The sequence below is a fragment of the Phalacrocorax aristotelis genome, chromosome Z (assembly GCF_949628215.1).
Source record: "Phalacrocorax aristotelis chromosome Z, bGulAri2.1, whole genome shotgun sequence".
In the NCBI taxonomy this organism is placed as follows: domain Eukaryota; kingdom Metazoa; phylum Chordata; class Aves; order Suliformes; family Phalacrocoracidae; genus Phalacrocorax; species Phalacrocorax aristotelis.
The window spans coordinates 20535017-20556535 of record NC_134311.1 but is presented as its reverse complement, the minus strand read 5'-3'; the positions used below and the strand labels follow the sequence as shown (position 1 = coordinate 20556535).

The 21519-nt window shown below is 39.8% G+C and overlaps 1 protein-coding gene across 1 annotated transcript in view; it reads left to right on the top strand.

Moving 5' to 3' along the window:
* The window catches only part of CAMK4 (calcium/calmodulin dependent protein kinase IV), a 165026-nt gene extending 144102 nt beyond the window's left edge, over nt 1–20924 (top strand). The window contains exons 6-11 of the mRNA XM_075078120.1: nt 2893–2983; nt 4906–4980; nt 9836–9911; nt 14261–14387; nt 16507–16659; nt 19471–20924. Of these exons, the coding sequence (XP_074934221.1) occupies nt 2893–2983; nt 4906–4980; nt 9836–9911; nt 14261–14387; nt 16507–16659; nt 19471–19635 (687 nt within the window). The 3' untranslated portion in view covers nt 19636–20924. The remainder of the gene's footprint in view (nt 1–2892; nt 2984–4905; nt 4981–9835; nt 9912–14260; nt 14388–16506; nt 16660–19470) is intronic.
* The last annotated feature ends 595 nt before the right edge of the window (nt 20925–21519 follow it).

The window sequence follows — 21519 nt, the reverse complement described above, 5'->3', positions numbered from 1 at the left end:
CTAAAGGAGCAATGCTGAAAATGGACACAGTCTTGGAACTTCCTGTTCACAGCAGGTCGTGGAGCAGGAGATGCTCTCAGTGAATGACGGGGCTCAGGATGGGGGATGGGAGTTTGCTGCGTGTGCTAGAGATGTTAAGTGACATGGCTGTTTCAAGGCAGGTGCCTTTTACAGAAGTCCAGCCAGCAGTCTCTCCCCTCAGAGGGCTGGAGATCCACAAGGCTAGCTGGTACTTTTTTGTGGTTGAAGAATGGGATTTCTGCATCAGTGAAAACACTGGGGGGGCGGGGGGGGTTGTCCATTTTGCTTTTTTATTTGTTAGTTCACAACAAAACTATTGATTCTGTTGGCCAACCTCAACAAAATTTGACAGGAGACTAGGTCTCAAAGATACAAGGTGCCAACACTAGATCTGTTAACCTGTGACCTGGCAGCTTGAGGCAGCCCCAGCTACATGCACGGCTGGTCTGAACACCACAGGTATCATCTCATGCCCAAAAATGAAGTCAAGCAAAAGAAATGATGGGAGAGAGAGGACAGAGCAGAAGGGACAGACTTTAGGGATATAGCAGCCATGACAGGATCTATGTGGACTGCAGGGACAGGTTAGAGGAGGTACTACGGGTGGGCTGGAATTCTGGGCTAGGATGCCAGGGAGGTGTGGTGGAGAGGATAGAAGGAGCTGTGGGTGTTGTGAGGAGGGGACACAAGACGGAGTATCAGAGTATTGCAGTGGCAGTCTTTGAAAGACATGGGCTAGGTTATTGAGAGAACTAATGTTTGCTGGGCACCCCTGTCCTGCAAGTTTTCTGCAAATGGTGTGCTGGATAGAGGAGGTAAATTTCACTATATGGAGTCTTAGGAGTTTGTAATAAAAAAAGAGTTCATGCTGCAAGTTCAAAACAAATCTCTTAAAAAGTCAGTCAGTCATGAGGCACAAGCGTGATTAGCAGATGTTGTTGGCTACGTCTTGCTATGTCTGAGAAGGACCCCTGCGAGCCAGTCTCACTTGATGACTTAAAAGGGAGGAAAAGTTGAACAGCTTCTCCCAGAGTTTTTCCCAAATTTCCCTCCCACAAAAATGTCATTCTGGGAAGAGAAAAAAATGCCAATGTTTTCAGCCTCACAACATAAAATGTTTTTAAGATTATGGGCACACGTGAAAAAGGACCTGCTAAAAGACTGCAGACTTGGCTGGAACATTTCTCTGCGTAAATTTTTCGAAGGTTTTTCAAACAAATGAATCAGAGGTGTCTGCTTTCCACTGAGCGATCATGAAACATCTCGTCCTCCTCACTCCTACAGAGTCAACTAAACCGATTTACAGCACATGAACACAAATTAGTTCAGACATCTCTTTCTGTCCACTCCAGCTTGATTGCTTTTGGTGCACTCCCTGTGTGCCGCTATTACCTCTGCATGTCAAACATATCAGTGTCATGCTGTGGGAGCATCTTTGTTACAGTTATGTCTTCATTGGCTGATGAAGATATATTTTTATCTAGGGTGGACATGATAGTATGCAGCCATTGAGATGTGACTGCATGAAATGATGTAGCAGCATGCAGTCCATCAGTTTCCATATATTGTTGCCTGTTTTTACCTTGGGTAGCTGATTAGCTATCTCGTTGTAGAAAAAACAGCTGGGACAAGCACTTAGATTTCACTGTGGAGTAAAGTAGATGAGAGTCTTTGGCTGATCTCCACAAGCCACATTATGGCAAATACTGCCACTTTAGGATTTTAGAGAAAGCCAACAAAAATGTTTATTGCACTGTAAGAAACATACACTTAAAAAGCACTCAGTGTCACTAAAACAATGCCCAAGGAAAGAGCAATGTCTTCTTACTTAATGTTATTTAATAACTGGCAACTTATACAAACTAAAATTCCAGTGAGATACACAGTCAAGAATTCATCTCAGATGCTGACTCAAGTAACCACCATAGCCGTGCCTTCTAGATGAATATTCGACCATTTGTCATTTGCTGCATAACAGTGCACACACCCTGATTTTTTTTAATAGTGAAAACACAGCTGAGAAAGATGATACTAAAATGTAGATCAGGAGACTTTCCAATAAGATAATGTGATTCTACCCTCAAGCATTTTTCTTCCAAGGCTTCAGAGGCTTCTGCTGAATGTTTTACCAAAGAGAAATACAGAATTTGTTTCACTAGTTTATCCTTTTTTCTATATTTTATGTTTTTTTCTATGTCTATCTATACCAGTGTCAGACGCAGTCATATATTCCAGAAATGCTTCTTTCCATTAGTGCAAGGCAAGTACAGCATCTTTAAAAGTATTCAGTGGTGAGTGAATACACATGTACTACATGTGCTTCAGCAAGACAGGCAGATTTTTGAGACTCTGCACTTGGGTAGTTTTAAAACCCCTGAGAAATCTGCTCACGGACCTCAAGGATTATATAGTTGGCCCAGGACACATACTGCATCCTTTCTACTCAAAGGTAGTGTAATAGTTTAATAGTTGTATGACCATTTTGTTATCTCTCAGGATGATATAATGTGCAGAAACTACCTTCCTCTAGGCCCGACTTTGGTGTCTCAATATCTATTAGATTACTTCCTAGAAGCTACCACTCTATTTTAAAAGTCAATAATACCTTCTGAAATTATTTCTTCTCAAATGGATGTGATCCTATCTTTGTCTTCCCAAACTTTAATTTCCTGTTCAGATTGCAATATGCATCCAAGGATCCTGTCCTGAGCAGGTTTGCAGAAAAAAAGGCTGCTGGAAATTTGTTAAGTGACTGTGTCACAGGTGTCACAGGTTATTATTCTGCCTCTATAGATTATTAGGAAGATGTTAACTTATGGTTGACTGTAACATCCTATTCTCACTTAATGTTTTGACTTTCTCTTTTCCTAGTACCTGCACGCAAATGGGATTGTGCATCGTGACTTAAAGCCAGAAAATCTACTCTATGCAACACCAGCCCCGGATGCACCACTAAAAATCGGTGAGCAGCATTAAATGTATGTTTCCCTAAATCTCTGCGCCAGTAATATGTGCTAACTTACGTTTACAGTATATATGTCTCACCGCTACTTTATTCAAAGCTAATGCTTATACTCAAATGAACAGCATGTTACTTCTTCAGCAGCACAGCTGTGCATGGTGTATTTAAAACCAATACAAAACTAGATGCTTGCTTAGAGAATTTATAGCCAAAATTGTGCAGAACGTGGCAGAGAATAAAGTGCTCAGGAGGAACAAAAAGGATCACAAGATCAGTGTACAGCTGTGGACACCACTTCTGTGCCCCTTTTTTTGTGGACTAGTATTCTGAAAGGAAAGATTCGTTGGCATGAAAGTACAAATGTGCAGATAGGTGGTAGAGGGCAAACTGAGCAAGGCTGACTTCTGGTTTGAAGGCAGATTTGAGAGATAAGATGAGATCTTCACACAGAGAATAGGGAAGCTATCTGAAGCACGGTCAGCACCGTGTGGGGGATGAGGAGGGACAAGATGAGAGCAGGCTCTCCTGAACAGGGATGTATTATGCCAGTTCTGTTGGGGATGGCAGCCACTTGAAAAGGGCAAGACCTCCAAAAATGCTGGGTATGCCCAGTTTTTGCTTGAGCAAAGAGGAGCTCTGTACAATGCTCCTGAGGTATATGTAACCGGTTCAGAAATACCACCTCATGGGAGCATGAAAGGAGTGAGTGTTGCCACATTTGCCAGGCCTGTGTTCATCATGGGTTTCAGGAGCCAGATTTCCAAGAACTAGTCTCAAGCAATTTAATATAAATTTCTGGGAAAGTCTTGCATCTCAGGATGATGGTATCTTAATTTACATTTTGTCCTAGTTCTTATTGTTCCTGGAAAGGCTCTAAGCAGCTGTAATGTGATAGTTTAACACAGCACCCGGTGGCTTTGGTTTGATGGCCACAGTAGTGGTGTAGGGGCTTCTGAAGTATTTTCCTAAATGCTGTGATTCTTCATCTTCTGATTAAGGTTATCACCTTGTTTAAACTGAGATCTGATTTACAATGCGTGGCAATGTTCATGAAAGTAAAGTATATTTTTGTTTAGATGAATAATAATACCTAACCATTTAGGTACAAGTGAACCTAAACTATGCATTTCTAGAATAAAATATGAACTGTTTTTATGCTGATCTTCAGTCAAAACATTCCCTTTTATATTCACTGTAACAAAACAGAGATACATTTATTTTGCATTTTTTAAGGCCAGATTGGTCATCAGCTAAATTGAAATATGAAGAATTCAGTTTATTTTCAGTGAAAACTAAAAAAGTTGTGAAGACTTCAGTTTTAATGTCTTTTTAAAAGTGAGTCATGCAAGTATGACGTGTAATGTCATGAAGGCTCTTGCTGTCTGAGTAGTAATTCAGGGTGGAAAACCTGTAAAAAGGATGATCAGTACTTCTCCTGGTGCAATGTTCAAGCCCCTAGAAGCCCTCTATCAAAATACTGCTGGGATTTTGTCTTGCAGTGACTGCGTACTCTGACCCTTATCCAAGAAATCACTGATGAAGAATTTTTTAACCCAAAATGGTTCTTTTAATTTTATTGGATTACTCACAGAGTGGAAACTGAATATATACCTAAAATGCATTTCTGGATCACTGCTTGTATGCCTGTAGGCATTGCATTGTATTGGCTTTGTACAGCCTTCAGGATAAAATACAAGCTACATTTCTGTCAAGCAAGATCCAGGAGTATTCATCTGTACGGACAAATTTTGCTTCTGGATTGTAGTCTGGGTAGATTCTTTAAATTTATCCTCATCTCTTGAAAACAACTGTACTGTTAATTTAAGGCATAAATGTTCATTTAATCACAATTATATGCAATGTAAAAAAAAGGGATTTTACAAGGAATTAAGAACATTAATATTCCTATACAATCTTAACAGCTGACTTTGGACTTTCCAAGATAGTGGAAGATCAAGTGACCATGAAGACAGTTTGCGGAACTCCAGGGTACTGTGGTACGTTGTTTTATTTACAGTATGCTGCACTTAATGTGAGGATGTTACATTTTCTTTTTCCAAGGTGTAGTGCTTTTTTCTTAAAGTCAAAATTCAAAAAGCCCTTAAAAAAAGTAGACATAAAAACCTAGAAGTTCAGAAGTGGCACTGGGTTAAATTTTTCTAAACTCATATTCTGTAGCACTGAAGCTTAATAATCAAAACATATGTTATGGTGCAAGTTCATTACTTGCATGGAAATGGTTGAACTTAAACCATTGTAAAAATGTTGAAATTACTAAAATAATACTGGAGAGACATCAGCACGAATTTGGACTACAACAAGCGTAATGGAAAACACTAAAAATTTATAGAGGTCATAATAATTATGAATATTTGAATATTGCTTGCAGTGAATTTATCTTATTTTTTTTAACATAGAGGAAATCAAATTATTCCTTAGACTGGGGTCATAAATTAATCCCCTAAAGACAAAGCAGTTCTGCAAATACACAGATTAAAATGCAGGCTTGACTCAGACCATTGTCGTCCACGGTGGAGTGGGACCTCTATAACAGAATTATGAGTGCAATATCAAGGAGCGCTTTGTGGCAAACCATGTCAACTGGGGCAACTGGTGTAGATCTAGTAATCTCTTTGAGCAGTAAAAAGGCTTTGGCACTTTCAACTAATCCTCTTTCTCCTAAACAGAATAGGAGTTAAATCATAGGTTTGCTTCAGTTTTACCAAGAGAGCAAGAGTCAGAATGAACTGCTGCTAAACACAATGACTGATTTGCCTGTGCATTCACAATACTTCAACAAGCATGAGTTTATGGATGACTTCAGAGCAAACTCCTGACTTATGAGCTTAGCAGTGTATTACACAAGGATGGTATTTTTAATTCCTTTAGCAATTGAGAAATTAGAAAATTATATACTTGATGTTGGGTTTATATTTTTCAGTTGGTGGGCTTAAGGACACTTTCTACTTGTTTAACTGTGGAAGATTTGCACAAAGCTTAGTAACTGTGTTACATCTCAGTTGTGATGTTCTTACATGTTTCTGTTTTTTCCAAAATCACAGCTAGTTCATGCCTCTCAGCCATGTAGCTTTTAATAATGTAAGGCATCTGATTTGAATGCAAGAAAACCACCACTGATACTTCAAATTAAAACAAATTTCTGTAGAATCACATTTAGGTAAAAATACGTTTCCTCGCTGTCATATGGGACAGTGATGTTTTGATAAGCAAATGAAAAAACAGTACTGGTAACAGTCCATAAATAATTAGGAATGTAGCGTTTTTTCTCCATTGCTTTAGGGAGAAAATTAGGGGGGCAGAGAGCGAACACTACAATTGTCTTACACGTAACATCTGACAAACAGTGTCAAAGCTGTGCTAATGTCAGTTATCAGTAATCCAAAGAGGATATAACTAAAACCAAACCCCCAAAAATTAAAAATCTAAAACCAGAGTTCAGGCATATAACCTGCCACAGCAGGGAGAAAGCAAGCATATAACTGATCTTGAAAAAAATAATTTAAAAGCTGCTGCCAAGCCCCAGTGGCTGTTCTCTCATGGGGCTAGAGCATTTCGCTCTGCCCATAGGGCTGCGGCAGGAGCTTGTCCTGCTGCAGGGGGCGAAGGGCCCAGCCTGGCCATCCCCTACACACAGCAGACACAGTGTCCCAGGTTGGAGGGGACAGCACGGGCCTGTAGGATGCTCCATCCCTGTGGAAAGCCTCCCACCTGCCTGCAGATGGGTTGTCAGTGGAGCAGGGCAGACCCCTGATGGGTTCTGGCTCAATTTCCTGGGCCAGTGCTGAGCCAAGCAAGGCTGAGCAGCCAACAGCTGGACTGAGCCTCACAGACTCCCCGGCAGCTTTCAGCAGGGCATCCCAAGCATGCATCCTGGTGCAGAACCATTGTGTAGAGCTTCACTGTCAGAGCAGGAACAGCTAGCTCCTGGGCATGTGCAGAAGCTCACCTGGACTCCCAGAACCAGAAAATGAGACAGGAATTGATCCTCCGGTGCCAGAACATGCAAAAGAAGGAGCCCCTCTGGCAAACAAGGATTGCAGCTGCCTCTGCAGTCTGCTCGCCCTTCATTGCAAGACACTTCCATGTCAACAAACCAGCTAATGGCCAGGGAGGCTGATGATATTGTTTACACTAGGGCAAGCCTGCTGGGCTTCCCATGGTGGATGTTCACCTCCAGCAACCAATGTGATCTTGTGAAGAAACCTATTTCTGCCATTCTCGCTGAAGTCTAGATCCTGAATGGGCGTCTATAAGAGGCTGCAATCTGCTAGCATTGTGGTGGGTGATAAGCAATTCAGGTAGTTTTGGACAGAGCTGAGCCAAGCCATGTAGAAACCAAAGACTTAGCATTTGCTTTTCTAAATGTAGAAGCAAAGGAAAGGGGACATTGGAGAAAACCCTAAGATTACTCTGTTATCTTGTAGCATAGCTGATAATGCAATTCAGGTGACATGTCCATTATCTTGTATGACATTCTCTGCCAAGCACACACAGGTACCAAGCGTGCTTTAGAGTAGCACTGGATTCTAGTCTGCTTAGTTTCATAAAACTGTACTTCATGTATTAGCTGTTAATGTTCTGTTGTCTTCTCTCATGACAGTTATATTACAATTACCATAAAACTGTAGTTAGTATTTAGCCCTTTTCATGCCTGTCATTGTATACTATAAAAACAGCATAAGGCTTATTCCCATAGAAGAGCCTTCAGAGTAGGGACAACTTGATGGAGAGGGCTGAGGCTGAATGTCTGTGCTGAGAAGAGAAGAGCTTTGTGCCGACAGACATGAACCTGCAATCCTTGCTTTACGATCTGAGTTAACTGACCATGCAGCATTCCTTGTGCCTGGAAAATATTCAAGCATTACTTTCCAGAAGTGGAGGAAACCCAGGAGGAATACTGTTGAAATGCCAAATTAAACTATGAATAATTGATAGTCACAGGCTGCCAAATCCCACACCCTGCCCACCCAGCTATCAACAGTTTCTCCGGAAAGGACCCAGCAACAAAAACACATACTGGAGTCTGGATACTTTGGCATCAAGACTTACCAATCTACAGTCCCTGGGACATGCAAAGTGATGAAATGCCTGAAAGCAAGAAGGTGATCAGAAAGAACTTAACTTGCTGTGACATTTTGCTTTCAGTGAACTTAACAAGAAGGGCATAAGTGATTTCGGACAGTAGCACATAAAGATAAGCCAGTGCAGAGCAATGATTCCTGGTCAGTCTGTTACAACCAACATCTAAACTAATAGCAATGTATCAGTCAACTCCATTCACCAAAAGTAAACGTCTGGAAATATTAAAAAATAGCATTTACAAAATTTATAACTGTATAATCACAGTCCAAATAGCAAGGCAGACCTGTATACGCAAACCTTTGGTCTCCTTTGTGGCCATTTTACAATAGTGCGGTAGAAGGAGGAGAAAAGCTAAAGAAGGGCAGAAAGTGTTCTGCCCTTATCCTGAGCAAGAAGACATCCCAAGAAACATTGCGTACTCTAGAAGAGGAAACATATTGGCCACTGAACAGAAGAACTGTCCTGTTTACTTCAGAACCCCCCACATGGCATTAAGAAACATGGCAGGGAGAACAGTGGTTAACGTCTCTTTTCTGGTCTGTCTCTATCTCTTTCTCTGAGGCCATTGGCTGCTTTGCCTGTAGGCTGTTCTGTTAGCTACAGGTTAGCCTGAGTTAAAATCAGTTGGGATCTAGTGTCCCTTCTCAAAAGCAGCCCATATCTGTTCATCAGTTTACCCAGAAGAAGAATAAGGAGGCAGGGAAGGTCTCTGCTTAGTTTGGCAAGGATTTGCCCAGCTGCCAGCTCTTCAAGTGGCACATAGCAAACTTAGAGATTTATGTCCTTTGCCTGTTATACTAATGCTTTGTAAAAATGCTTGATGTGTTCCCTGCATGGTAAACCCTTCAGGTAAGTTGAAGAAGTCTGAGCCAGCTGCCTGGAGGCTTTTAGGGAGTTGTATGTACTCTGATTAAAATCATGCTTGGGGGAGCCTTGTTCCCCAAGGATGTTGCAACACATTCCTCAGGAGCAAGCACTTCCATTTTCTCATCTGGAGATGTGGCATGTTCATCCTGCCACCTCAGGAGTTTTGCCCACAGTGGTTTGACCAGTCGGAGGCAAATCTCGAGGGTGTGCGGGGCTACAAGCCCTGGAGGCACAGAGCCTGGGCATGCCTGAGGTAGGCATGTCACAGTTTGAGTGTACAACTGTGCACATTTTTAGCCACACACAGAAGCAACAGATATTGAGGTATAAAGTGGTCTGCTCAGCTTTCCTCAAGGTGTGTCTCTCAAGCTGCTTGGGAAGATATTACCTCCTCTTTACCATTGCAGAGCCAGAGTCCCCTGAGGCTGCCTGGCCTTTCCACCTGCTCTCCACTGCAGCAAAATCAATTGCCTGAAATGGTCTTGTTTTTCCTTATAATTAAAACAATAACAAAAATAAGGCCCAAATAAAGTACCAAATAAATAAGTAAAGCACCATAGTAAAAGTACCACCTCCTTTGAAACATTGCAGCTCCAGTGCTGCTGTATCTTTCTGTGGTTCCTTTCACAAAGCTAAACCTAAAAAGCAATTTGAAACCAAAGTCCACTTTTCATTGTATTCTGGCTGTGCTTGGACATGACTTCTGTCGCTGTATACTCATAAAGGGAAGTGAAGGAAATAATTTGCCTAAATAAAGGCTTAAAGGAGCAGGCCCTAACTTTTTAAAAGACACATATGAGTGTGTGTAGTTTAAATTGACTTTGTGACTGTTATTTCTGCATTCCACTTTCACCTTATTGACAAGTGTTTTATCATCTGCAGCACCAGAGATACTACGGGGATGTGCCTACGGCCCTGAGGTGGACATGTGGTCTCTGGGGATTATCACCTACATCCTGTAAGTGCAGACAGTGCCACGGAGTGGTTCATTTGTGAGCACCTGCAGGTTTTTATGACATTATGAGCTGTGCTATTGGAAAACATGAGATCCTGAACTTTGATTATGATATTCCTGATTTTATTTAAGTGAAATCCTCGAGGAGCATAACAAAACACTCAGGCTATATATTTGATAAATGTAACACTTACTCCTGAACAGCAGCAAAGTCTGCACAGAATTGTGCTATTAATGTGAATAAATAGCAGCGAAGCTGCTGAAAGCAAAAATTCGAGCATACAAGTGTCAGAAAGCATCATAATTTTTTTTCTGATTCACATGAATTGTGAGATATACTATGATTGAATGTAAATTCTCAGCTACAAATGGGGCAAGGGTAAGTTAAGGTGCTTGCAGTAGTTTCACAGTGCCTGTGAATATTCCCAAATGCAGCTGCCCCATCTGTGTCAGTCACAGACACTGCTACAGCATCAGTGTCACTGTCTCACAGCATCTCAGCCAGGAGGCAGAGAACAGCCCTGGACTCTCTCTCTGCAAATCAGTCCGATGCTGAAGTGTTCCGCTCCTTACAAAATAACCAGACACTGTTGCCAGAGGGCTGTGAGTGGTGCTGGCCATACCTATTTTAAACAGTTGAAGTTGCAACTACAGACTAAAACTTCAAACAGTTGTGTCTAAAGGTGGGCACTCTTGTCTGCATCTTAATATGGATAGTCCTAATTCAATTGGTAAGCATTGTAATTATTTTATTGTGTCGATGCAGTCTTTCAAAGGAAAATTGATGAGAAGGGAAAACTGTAGCTGAGGTATTGACACTTCTCTTTATGGGAGAATAAATGATTTCATTTATTCCCTTGGCAACACCAATGCCAAGATGGCTTGTGTAGTTGTATATGAAACCTACAGGATGACTTTTCTGGGAAGAAAATGTGATTTTACACACATACATTAAAGATATGGAAGGTTTTATACATGAAAGCCATTTTCTTTCCCCTTCTAGGACTTATTAACTCTGTCCAGCAGTTCCAGTGTGTAATAATATAATTATTTTCTTTACGTCTTTTGCAAAGAAAGATTTCTATTTTCTAGGTTTTATACTAAAAGTACTTGTAAGAATATATAAACAGATAATGGAAATATCAGAAAACATCTTTTGTTCTGTACATAAGCTTCAAATAAGTTACAGCTCTCGTTCTGGGTGCCTGTAAATAATAGGCTACAGAACTCCTACTTGCCATTTTGTTATCTGCTCCTTTTAAAATGTGAATCTTTGTCTCAAGTCTTGGTTCAAGTCTGTAGAAGGTCACATCTCAGATATTGCTTGCCAGGAGATCATGTCTCATCAGTTCTAGTGGTCCACATGTGACAGAGAGATGTGAAATCTCTTAGCAGGGCTGTCCCTGTGATTGGAGAGGTGCCTTTTGTTGTCTCTTTACATCGAGATAGAGCCATGGGCTTGCCTAGTTATTCAATGTCTGAGCTATAGCTGTTGTACTTGAAACTGAGAGCTTTCCTTACTTGCTTGCAAGTGTAGGTAAGCTTCAAGCGAGAACATACAGCAAATTCCTGTTTGAATATATGGAGTGGCATTTGCTATATGCAGCCTTTCAAAACCTTCCAGTGGTTGAGATTATCCCAAGTCATGTTAAACCTCTGCACTGATGTAAACAAGTGTGTGAGCTCCTGCTCAGGGTGGGACACCACCAGCACAGATACTCCTCTACTTCTGTTCCTCTCCTCCTCCCCTCTCAAAATCCAATTTGACCTACAGGAGCAAGCCAGGCAAAAAGCATGCTAGTCAAATCCATTTGGCCATCTCTTCCATTTAGCTTTAATAATACTCCACATTTAAAACTCTTCTATTGAGTGTAAGGCTCTGTAGGGCAACATTTCTGATGGGTTAGAAGCTGAGGCCAGAAAGGTCCATGTACAGTAACTAATTGACTAATTCTGCAGCCTAAAGGAGAGTGTTGCATGTCTCAGTCTCATAGTTTAGTAGATGGAAGGCACTTATGTACTGTCAAAAAAACACATAGTTGTATGTACCTGCAAAATAGAGTGGATTTAAGAGTTAACCGCCATGCTACAGAAGGCCTGCGTAAAGCTGTGCCTTCTCACCAATACCAAATAGACTTACCATGTGATTAAGAAAAACGTTGATACATATTTTGACCAAACAGTTATTCCTAAGGCAAATCATATTAAGACCTATTGATGATAACTGTCATAATTCCAAGGAAGCCACAGTTATACTTTTAGCAGCAAAGAAGATCAGTCCTTTTTTATTCCTGCAGCAGGTTAGAAATGCTAATGCACATTTGAGATGTAGATAGTGGTCAACCAATGCAGAGGCTTTGCCTGTAGTCAAAATTGCATGGATTTAATTAAAGGTGATTTTTTATTACTTACCTAAAAGGACACAAAACACTGTCTGGTCATTTTGAATTGATTTTGAAGCTATTTTCATTGTTTTTTCTTTATTTGATAGGTAATTGCTTTAAAAGGAATCACCATAATCCTGGTTTAAATGAAATCAAGAGCAGCCATGCTGCCTTGGTTTAATTTATCTAATTTGAAATGACACCTCTAGTTTTATTCATCTAATCTGTCTGCTGAAATGAAATTGTTTTAGGTAGGAGCATATCCATAGAGATTGTTAATAAAGACAACAATAGGTGATGGTAGTGAGTTATGACGAAAATATTTTTAGCAGTAAATAGAGAATCACTTAGAAGGCTTCCAACACAGTCATAGCAAACTTTAAGCAGAGCCTCATTGAATGTCATCAGTTACCTGGTATTCAGAAGCCAGATTTGGCTGAACCAGTTAGTGGCCCAACAACCCTGCTCAGCAAAGGTGCTCCACGGGGACTGGAGCCAACCTGAAGCAAGCTCAGAAATGATGGTAGGAGAGGCAGGCAAATGGAAGGAGAGCAGCAGAGGGACCGTGACCAGCTCCAGCCTACTGAAGAACATGGTATTTGGAGGTTGGATCCTTGTGTTTTAACCCATCTCTGCCAGACTTGGAAATTAATAATGCACCCAGAATGTGCTTACAGTGGAGGTTTTCTCCTCTTTAGCAGTGCAAAGCGGTGCAGCTATTCCACACATGGCTACACACCACTCTCAAAAATACATTTCTTCCTTGAACATGTGTCTCCTCTCTCTGGACAGTAAGCACACTGATTGGGTTTAAAAATAGGAAAACAAGTAAAATGTAAGGTTAAAAAAGCCTTCTAGATTTGTTGCTGTCTTGTTCTTTATGGTCTGCTGTTCTTTTCCTGTCAGCATCTCGTTGCTTGTTGCATTTTCTGGAGGCAGAGTAGCAGGTAGACTTTCTGTTTAGCTCAGAACACATACTGGATGAATAGGAAATTAACTTTAAAACATTGGATTATCTGTGCAGGCGTGATTAAAGTGCAATGAAGCAATTAAATAGGACATTATATAAATGGAGACCACTTCCATGTGTTTGGTTTCCCCAGGGCCAGCAGTGTCAGGACCTGTATTTAATATATTCATAAATGCAGTCATTAGAGAGATTACAAAATTTCTTGATAATATGTAGGCTACCCAAGTAAAGATGAGGGCTGATTATTAAAACCTGCCAAACATTTTTACATTTTGTGGATGATAGGATGAAAGAACATACAGCAATGACCATACTCAAAAAAACAGTCCTAACTGGACATATAAGTCCTTATAACTTCACAGATAAAGTGTTGTTCCTCAGCTAATTCCTATCCCTAAGGAAAGAGTTACAGGGATTCTGATAGTTCCTCTATGAACTTGTTAACTCTGTGTTTGTAAACAATGCAGAAAAGTAGATCCAAGGTCAAGAACTGGTAGCAAAGAAACTGAGATTAAAATAGAAAACATCATTATGTTAATTTGTAACTCTGTGGTGTTTGCATCCACTTCAAAAAGACACACAACGGGAGGAAGACTCAAAGAAGAGAGTAGGGATGAGCAAAGTTTCAGACTGAGGAATGACTAAATAGTCCAAGGGATTTCAGCCTGAGACCAGCAGAATGAAGAGGTGCTAGAAAATACTTATTGGCATGTAGAAGGTAAACAGATCAGCTGTTGCATGGCTATATTATTAGTTCCAATTACAGACATGTGAAAACTGAAAACTTAAAATTTGATCAGCCTTCCCCAGGGCTTACGAATGCTTGTGACCACATTTTGCTCTGCTCTGTAGAATTAGGAGTTCATAAGTACACCCAGGTCTGGTTTCCCAAAGTGGAGTACAGGACACAAAGTAGGGAAGGATAATACCAAGAACTGTTTCCAACGCCCCAAGACTAATTAATCTTTGATAAATTTCTTTCTTTTTTATCCTTGCAGACTTTGTGGCTTTGAACCATTTTATGATGAAAGGGGAGATCAGTACATGTTTAAGAGAATACTGAACTGTGAATATGACTTTGTGTCCCCCTGGTGGGATGACGTGTCTCTGAATGCCAAGGATTTAGTAAGTAAAGCGAAAATGAGACTGGAGTATTTTGCTGGTATGTACTTGGCTAGTATCACTTCCACTGAGAAAAAGAGTCCATTTTGGGGTGAGGGCAGAATAATTGGTTAATTAATTGTTCATATGGTTCCTTGCTTTTCTTCTTCTTATCTCTGGTATATTATGGTGCTGTTAAATATCCCTTTTAGTCCAGTGCTGTAGTGTTGCATTCAAAACCATGGACGTTCAGGTCCCTCTGTGAACTAGGCCACAGCTTGTTGGCAGCTGTCACAGTGTTCATGTGTGCCTGCCTTTGATGCTAGCTCTGAGGTGTTCCATCGTTACTCTTTGCAGGGCAACCACCTTCAGGGGAACATAGAAACAAGTCCTGTATTTTGTGCAGTTTTCAGGTCTGAGCTTCAAAGTAAGAATATAAAAAGGAGTGAATCCCCTCCCACCCTGCTTTTGCTGACAGCCTTTTTTCGTCCATTTAAGCTTTTTCTCAGTAGATGAGGAAAGACTCATTACTTTTAAATGTGGTCCATTAGCAAAATACAAGGGCTGGTGTGCTATCTGCACTGTATTCTTTTATTGCTGGATAAAGTAAATTGGATCCAGGAGACACTGATCTGCAAAGATATATATGGTTGAGTTTGATTTTTAGTTAACAATAACTTGGACAATTCAGTTGTTTCATTAGCACTGAAGACACAAATGCTTAGTTCCATATTACTTATACAAACTGTGCCATAAAATACTATATAATTAGTGTTTGTGAAGTACTTCAGGATGCCTCAAGCGGAAGGAAGTTCGAACTTAGAAGTTCGAAGTACTTTTTTGTTGTTCTATTAGATGTGAAGTTTTTCTAAGGTCAAAAAAATACCATATGCTGCCTTGTGTTGTCAAAACCCAGATAAACAGCAGCCTGCAGCAAAGCTGCTCATTTATTGTGTACAGAGAGCTTTGGTCCAAACTGGTCCCTGCTGTTTTGCTACAGTAAAGCTCAGAGTTTTGGGTTTGAACACTGGATAGCAAGTTGTAGATAAGGATGAAGCCCTTGTTGTGTTCAGTTGAAGTGATTTGCTTAATTTGACCTCTTCTGTGGACACACAGTGGGTATTCATCATGATGCCAGTTCTCCTGCACCCACTTCAGGGCACTGTCTTTCTTTATTAGCTCTTTGTAGGGGAATTTCAGAGAGCCCTAAAGTAAGTCCTCCCCTCACACTTGGGCACATAGCAGTGCCAGAGCCCTGTGCCATCCCTTGCACCCTACTCCAAGACGGTGTGTGGTCAGGAAGACTGTGTAAGTGTGGCTCTGCAGAGTACCATCTGTGTACTCCTTTACTCCATCCTCGCCCTTCTTTTTTTTAAAACACCACTTGTCCAGACATACAGCAAAACCCACGAAATGCAGCTTGACTGGACAGACTTTGTACCCAGCAGTTTGTATCACCTCCACTCCCAGGGGTATGTCCGCGGTGCCTTGTTCCCAAAAATGTCCTACTGTTGTGTTTGGAGAGGTGCAGCTTCCCTGTTCTCAGTAACAGGAAGAACAACATAAACAGCATTAGTTTCAGAGTCAGCTGAAAAATTTCTGTACAGTACTTTTTAGTTTATGTGTATATGAGGTTTTACAGTGACTGAAAGAAACATTTCATTTGTAATATACCTGACAGTGACTGCATGGTAAGAGTCTGGATGAGTTGCATACACTAGAATTTAAACTTTCTAATCCAGTTTAAACCTTGTCCAAATCCAAAAGGGGGGATACTGCCTGGCTGGGGGCATTTTGAGAATCTCTTAGGGTTTATGTGACAATTCAGACATACAACAGCCTATGGTGTATACAGACCAGCTGCACTGGTACATACTCTTACAACTGTTGGTAACCAGTTGATTCTTTTTCTCCTCTCTTCTCCCTTAGTGGCTGTCTTACTCAGATGTTATTTATGGAGGACCAAGAAATGCCACAAACAAAATATGTCCAAAGACCTGAATGCAAATTCTTGTTGGTTTCTTAGACTATCTTTCACTAAGATGCTCCCCAAGCCAAGACCAAAACCCCAAAATGCAAAGCTCAGTAAATGTAAATGAAGAATAAGGTTAACAGCCTTCCATATTTCTTCCTTTTGTTGCAGGTTAAAAAGTTGATTGTTTTAGACCCCAAGAAACGCCTCAGCACTCTACAGGCTTTGCAGCACCCGTGGGTCACAGGGAAGGCAGCAAACTTTGCACATATGGACAACGCACAAAAGAAACTTCAAGAATTCAATGCCCGGCGTAAACTTAAGGCAAGTCTCTGGACATAGTCTCTGTTGTGTATATGAAAGCATACAATTAAATTAGTGGCCTTACAGAAACCTTGCACACTTGCACACTTGCACACTCCATAGTGTTACAGAAGCTTTTTATTTAAGATGACTCATGAAGATTAAAAAGTTGAGGCTGATTTAGTCAATGTCTGCAGCCAAACAAATAAAAATGTGTGAGGTTGATTGAAAACTCTATCTACACGGACAGAACTGCTGAGGATGTACAGATTTTGCAAATTCCCTATCCTCCTTCCTTCTCTTCTTCCGTCCATCCATCTGTCCTGTACTGCTTGTGCATCCTTAGACTATAGAACAGAAAGAATAAAATTCTGAGTAGTTTCATCATGAACATTCATAAATCTGGACGATATTTATAGCATATTTTGGTCTGTAAGCCACCCTCAGTTTCTATACCTATCAATGCAAAGCAGGAACTTAAGCCATCCTTCTGTATGATCTAAGGTCAGCGTCTCAGACGTGTAGGTCCATAAAATGTGCAGGTTAGATGAACAGGCCCAAAACATGCATTTCCAAGTACCTCTGAGAGCAAATGTGCAATAGGATACTTCATATAGAAATTAAGCACTGCAAGGCAGGAGCGCAGGTGGGACCTGTGCTGGGAATAACAGGTTTTGAGTCACCAGTACACTCCTTTACTATCTAGTCTACATATCTACCATGGAAAGAAGCAGGGTAATATTTTTAGGTGCAAACATCAGGCAGCTGTAACATCAGGAAATTTTCTTCTCCCCTAATCCCTTCTTCAGTTGTTAAAGTTTTGTGTCTGCTTAGGACAGTCTTCCAGGGATTGTTCAACACAGAAATTATTACCAACAGCTACAGGGCATTTGCCGTTGTAGCCCTGGGGAATAAAAGTAAAAAGCATCTTGTCTGAGAGCTTTATAACCCGCATGCAAAACCAAATTCACAAACTATGACCCTTAACTTTGTCACAGTTCCCTGATAATACTGAAAAAAATGAGCAAAACCAGAGAATCTCTACAGGGCAAAGAAAAAAATTTGTCATTTACAAAGGTGTCAGACACCATAGATATAATTCACAGTGACACTTTGCCCATCCAAAACTGACTAAACATGTCTATTAACATTGTCCTCATCAGAAAGACTTCGGTAGCCTTACAGCAGGATTGCTGTGTATTCACTGAAGATGCCATGCAATGTTGTTATATTAAAATAATTCCAGAGCATGAGCAGAGTCACAAATTTCATTATTTCTCAGGGAGCTGTTACATTCCCTGCCCAGGAGGTCACAAAGAAATGCATGCCCTTTTTGCATGTTTTGATTTTGATTCTCTTTATAGTTCTACACCTTTGATCACCAGTGAGGTTTTTTTGAAGTCAGTTTATTTAGATTCTTATAGTCAACCAATTTATACTTCTGTGTTTAAAAGTAGTTGGTTTTTATGGGTTTATTTCTTCATTTTTCCAGTTATTAAGATAATTAACTGGAGTTAGCAGTTACTGTGCAGTTAATAGTTTTACATGTATATATGTAAAAAATGAACCATAAATTTTTAGACAGTTCCTGTCTAAAAAATAAGAACAAAGCAGAAAACTAGGTATTGAATAAATGCTTTAGTTGTTGTTTTGTTAATAAGAATAATATAAAATATATTATATTTATATATTATATAAAAAGAATATATATTATATAAAAAGAATAATATAAAATTATCCTCCCTTTCCCACCATACAAGCAGGCTTTCTTTACTTAAAGACATATTTTTATAGAATAACTCTAAAGCTCGCAGTCATGATTTGGTTTTCCATAGATTATGTTGAATTTGTTTCATAAACATCCACATGGCTAGTGAGACTAAATGACATTAAAAGTATCTTTATACATTATAGTATCATCGAGTGGCCTATTCTGTTTGTATCTGTAATCTCACTTTTAAAATCTTTGCCACTTTTATTGGCTCATGCCTTGTACTGCTAATATTCTATATTAGCTGGTTCTTATTTCTGGCCGATGTTCATACAGTATAGTCTAGTTTTTTCATTTTTTCATTCGCATATTCTTTTTCTTTTTTTTTTAAATGTTTACCTCTCCAAACCATCCACAAAACTCATTATACTCTTCATCTCTTCCTGCAGACCCGCTTCTTCTGCAATGCCTGAGCAAAAAGCTAGCCAGGTCGAAAATAGCTAGTTGTCATACACAGAGATTAGCATTTGTTTTCTTCACCTCTGTATGTTTGTTTTTTCAGGCAATAAAACTCTTCAAGGGAAGGTCTAAGACAACTATCTTAATGCATATCTTCATTTTGTGACATTTTCTGTGGTATGAGGGCCTATCCCCAGTGTGCATTTATTTATATACATAGGAAGTTGCCTGTATGTTCTGCACCATTGTGCTTGGTATATCCAATAGTGCAATAGTGATATATGTTATTTCCCTTTGTGAACTTGGAATAATACTGTGATAATACTGTTATTATTATGACAGAAGATAAACTTTCTTTTTGCCGTCTAACTTTAACACAGGAGATCTGAAGTCATTTCTAAAAAAAATGAAGCATGTGCAGCTCTAAAAAAAACCATTCTGTTCATGTTGGCCAGCTTGTAACCTTGTGAAAGCAGCATTTTAAACCCCAATCTGGTATTTCAGGTGGCCTTCTAAATCTGCTCAGGCCCCGGCAGGTGTCCAAATGTGACGTTACCATGAAGACCGAAGGTGGTTATGATCCCTAATGGGACGATGCTTAGGCATCAGTCGTAGCAGACTGTGTCCTTTAAGGAATATTTGCTTGATCCTCTCTTTCTCAGGCTGCAGTAAAAGCTGTGGTGGCATCAACTCGCCTTGGCAGTGCCAGTGCTCACAGTGCGCACGACAGCAACAAGCCCAGCCGTAACCCATCTCCCGTCCATGACGGCAAACCTGAAGAGAAACCCACTCAGGAAGCAGAAGCAGCTCCAGAAGAAATGTCTTAAGTCAATGTGCTTCCCTGTTTCAGCTGAGATCTGTCATTCCATACACCAGCTAACTTGTCATTCAGCAAGAGAGGTTCGTAAGCTTGGCCTCTCTGGTTCTGCTTTGGGGTGCCAAATGCACTGGCTGGTGATCCTACCTTCAATGCATGTGACTGCTTATGAAAATATTAAACTGTTCCATAAGGCATGTCATGGAAACAGTTATTTGCAGTAATACCGGCAGGTAAAAACATGGGGATGAATAACTACCTACCATAATGCATATACTTCATATACATCTATTCAGTGTTTCTAGATGTCATTTGAAACAAAATACTATTTAATTTGGTTTTATGGAAGTAGGTGTCTTCTGTATGTCGTGAGTTTCTTTGAACTGCTTCCTTCCAGATTCATAGTGCTGCAGCAGATGAAATGGAAGGAAATATCAAGCCAATGCTTTTAAATCTCATGTACAAAATAATGCTTTTTATCTGTAAAATTCAAAAAGTATTTGGGGATTTATATGCAAAAAACATTCCACTACTTCTGGGAAGAAATCGAAATGTTAGTTTCACTGGGCATGAAAATGTACGTTCCTCAAGCTTGTGTTGAGAATGCCTTATTCTGACTTTTCCTGTTTATATACGGTATTTTAATGACAACCAAAATTACTCAGATTTCTGCCATTTCATTCTCTAGTAAAACGTTAGCAAAACAAAACAATAGACTACAAGAGGATTAGAGTAGATGCAAATTTGTGAAATACCATTATATTTATTCATTCATTTCTAAACTGTGCAGCTAGAAGACTTTTTTATAGGGCCTAAGGGAATAATCTGCAATTGTACAAGTTGTAAATGCTTGAAGGAAGCTATTCCACAACTTAATGATTTTGCTCTGGGGAAACACACTTACAGAAGGTCTGGGAGCAAGTGGTATAATCTAGTTGCTTCCCAGATAGTTTAACCTCATGAGTAACCAGTTTCTACTTGTCAGCATAATTAGTCCAAATTTTCCTACCAGAGGACACCTCCTGTAAAGTAATCCATCAGCACAGATCTTGCCATCCACCCAGAGCTCCTGTGTCTTAAGTTGAAAGCTGTGTGCATGAATCAGCTTGCAAAATTAGGGTCAGGCTCTTCAGTTATCTTGATTTTTTTTGTTGAACATAATTGATAGGAATTGAAAAACTAACATGCATCAGTATGTATGACCATTTACGTTTGTTTGTTATCACTTTGACAGCATGTGAATTTCATAATGCTATTGATATATTACAGAAATGGCAAAAAGAACCTGATGTACAACCATGTCATTTGTGTTTGTTAAACTTTTTAATACTGATAGTTATCTAACACCCTAATACAGTCAACATTCCTCTCTTGCTTTAATTGTTTTTATGTTAATTTAGGCCTTGCACAACTTGCCTTGAAAAAATATATCAGCTACTGAAAAAACAATTTATTAATAAAACATTCAGTAGCTACATTTCCTGATGAAATTGAAGGGTAATACAATGTTAGTCACATGGTAGGTTTGATAAATAAAATGTAATCTAGATTAATATAAAAAGGAAGATTAAAGTTACTGCCTTTACTAGGTGAGAATGCATGTTAACGGATGTATTGTACTTGAGATTTTTTATCCATTTCTTATAACTCTTTTGAACTTGTACAAAAAGATTTGCTAACTAAGCGCAGTTGAAATTTAAAAGACATGCATCCATCCTTTTCCCAGGTGACACTCTTTGAGGTCAGCTGAAACAGCTGGTGGGGGCATGGCAGCTGTGAACAGGCCAACAGGACTCTTTTGCAGATTTTTCCTTGAAAACGAGTACACCAAGACTCATCACTTCAGAGAAGGTGATAGGTACATCCACCTGTCTCACTTTTTAGTATCCTTCTT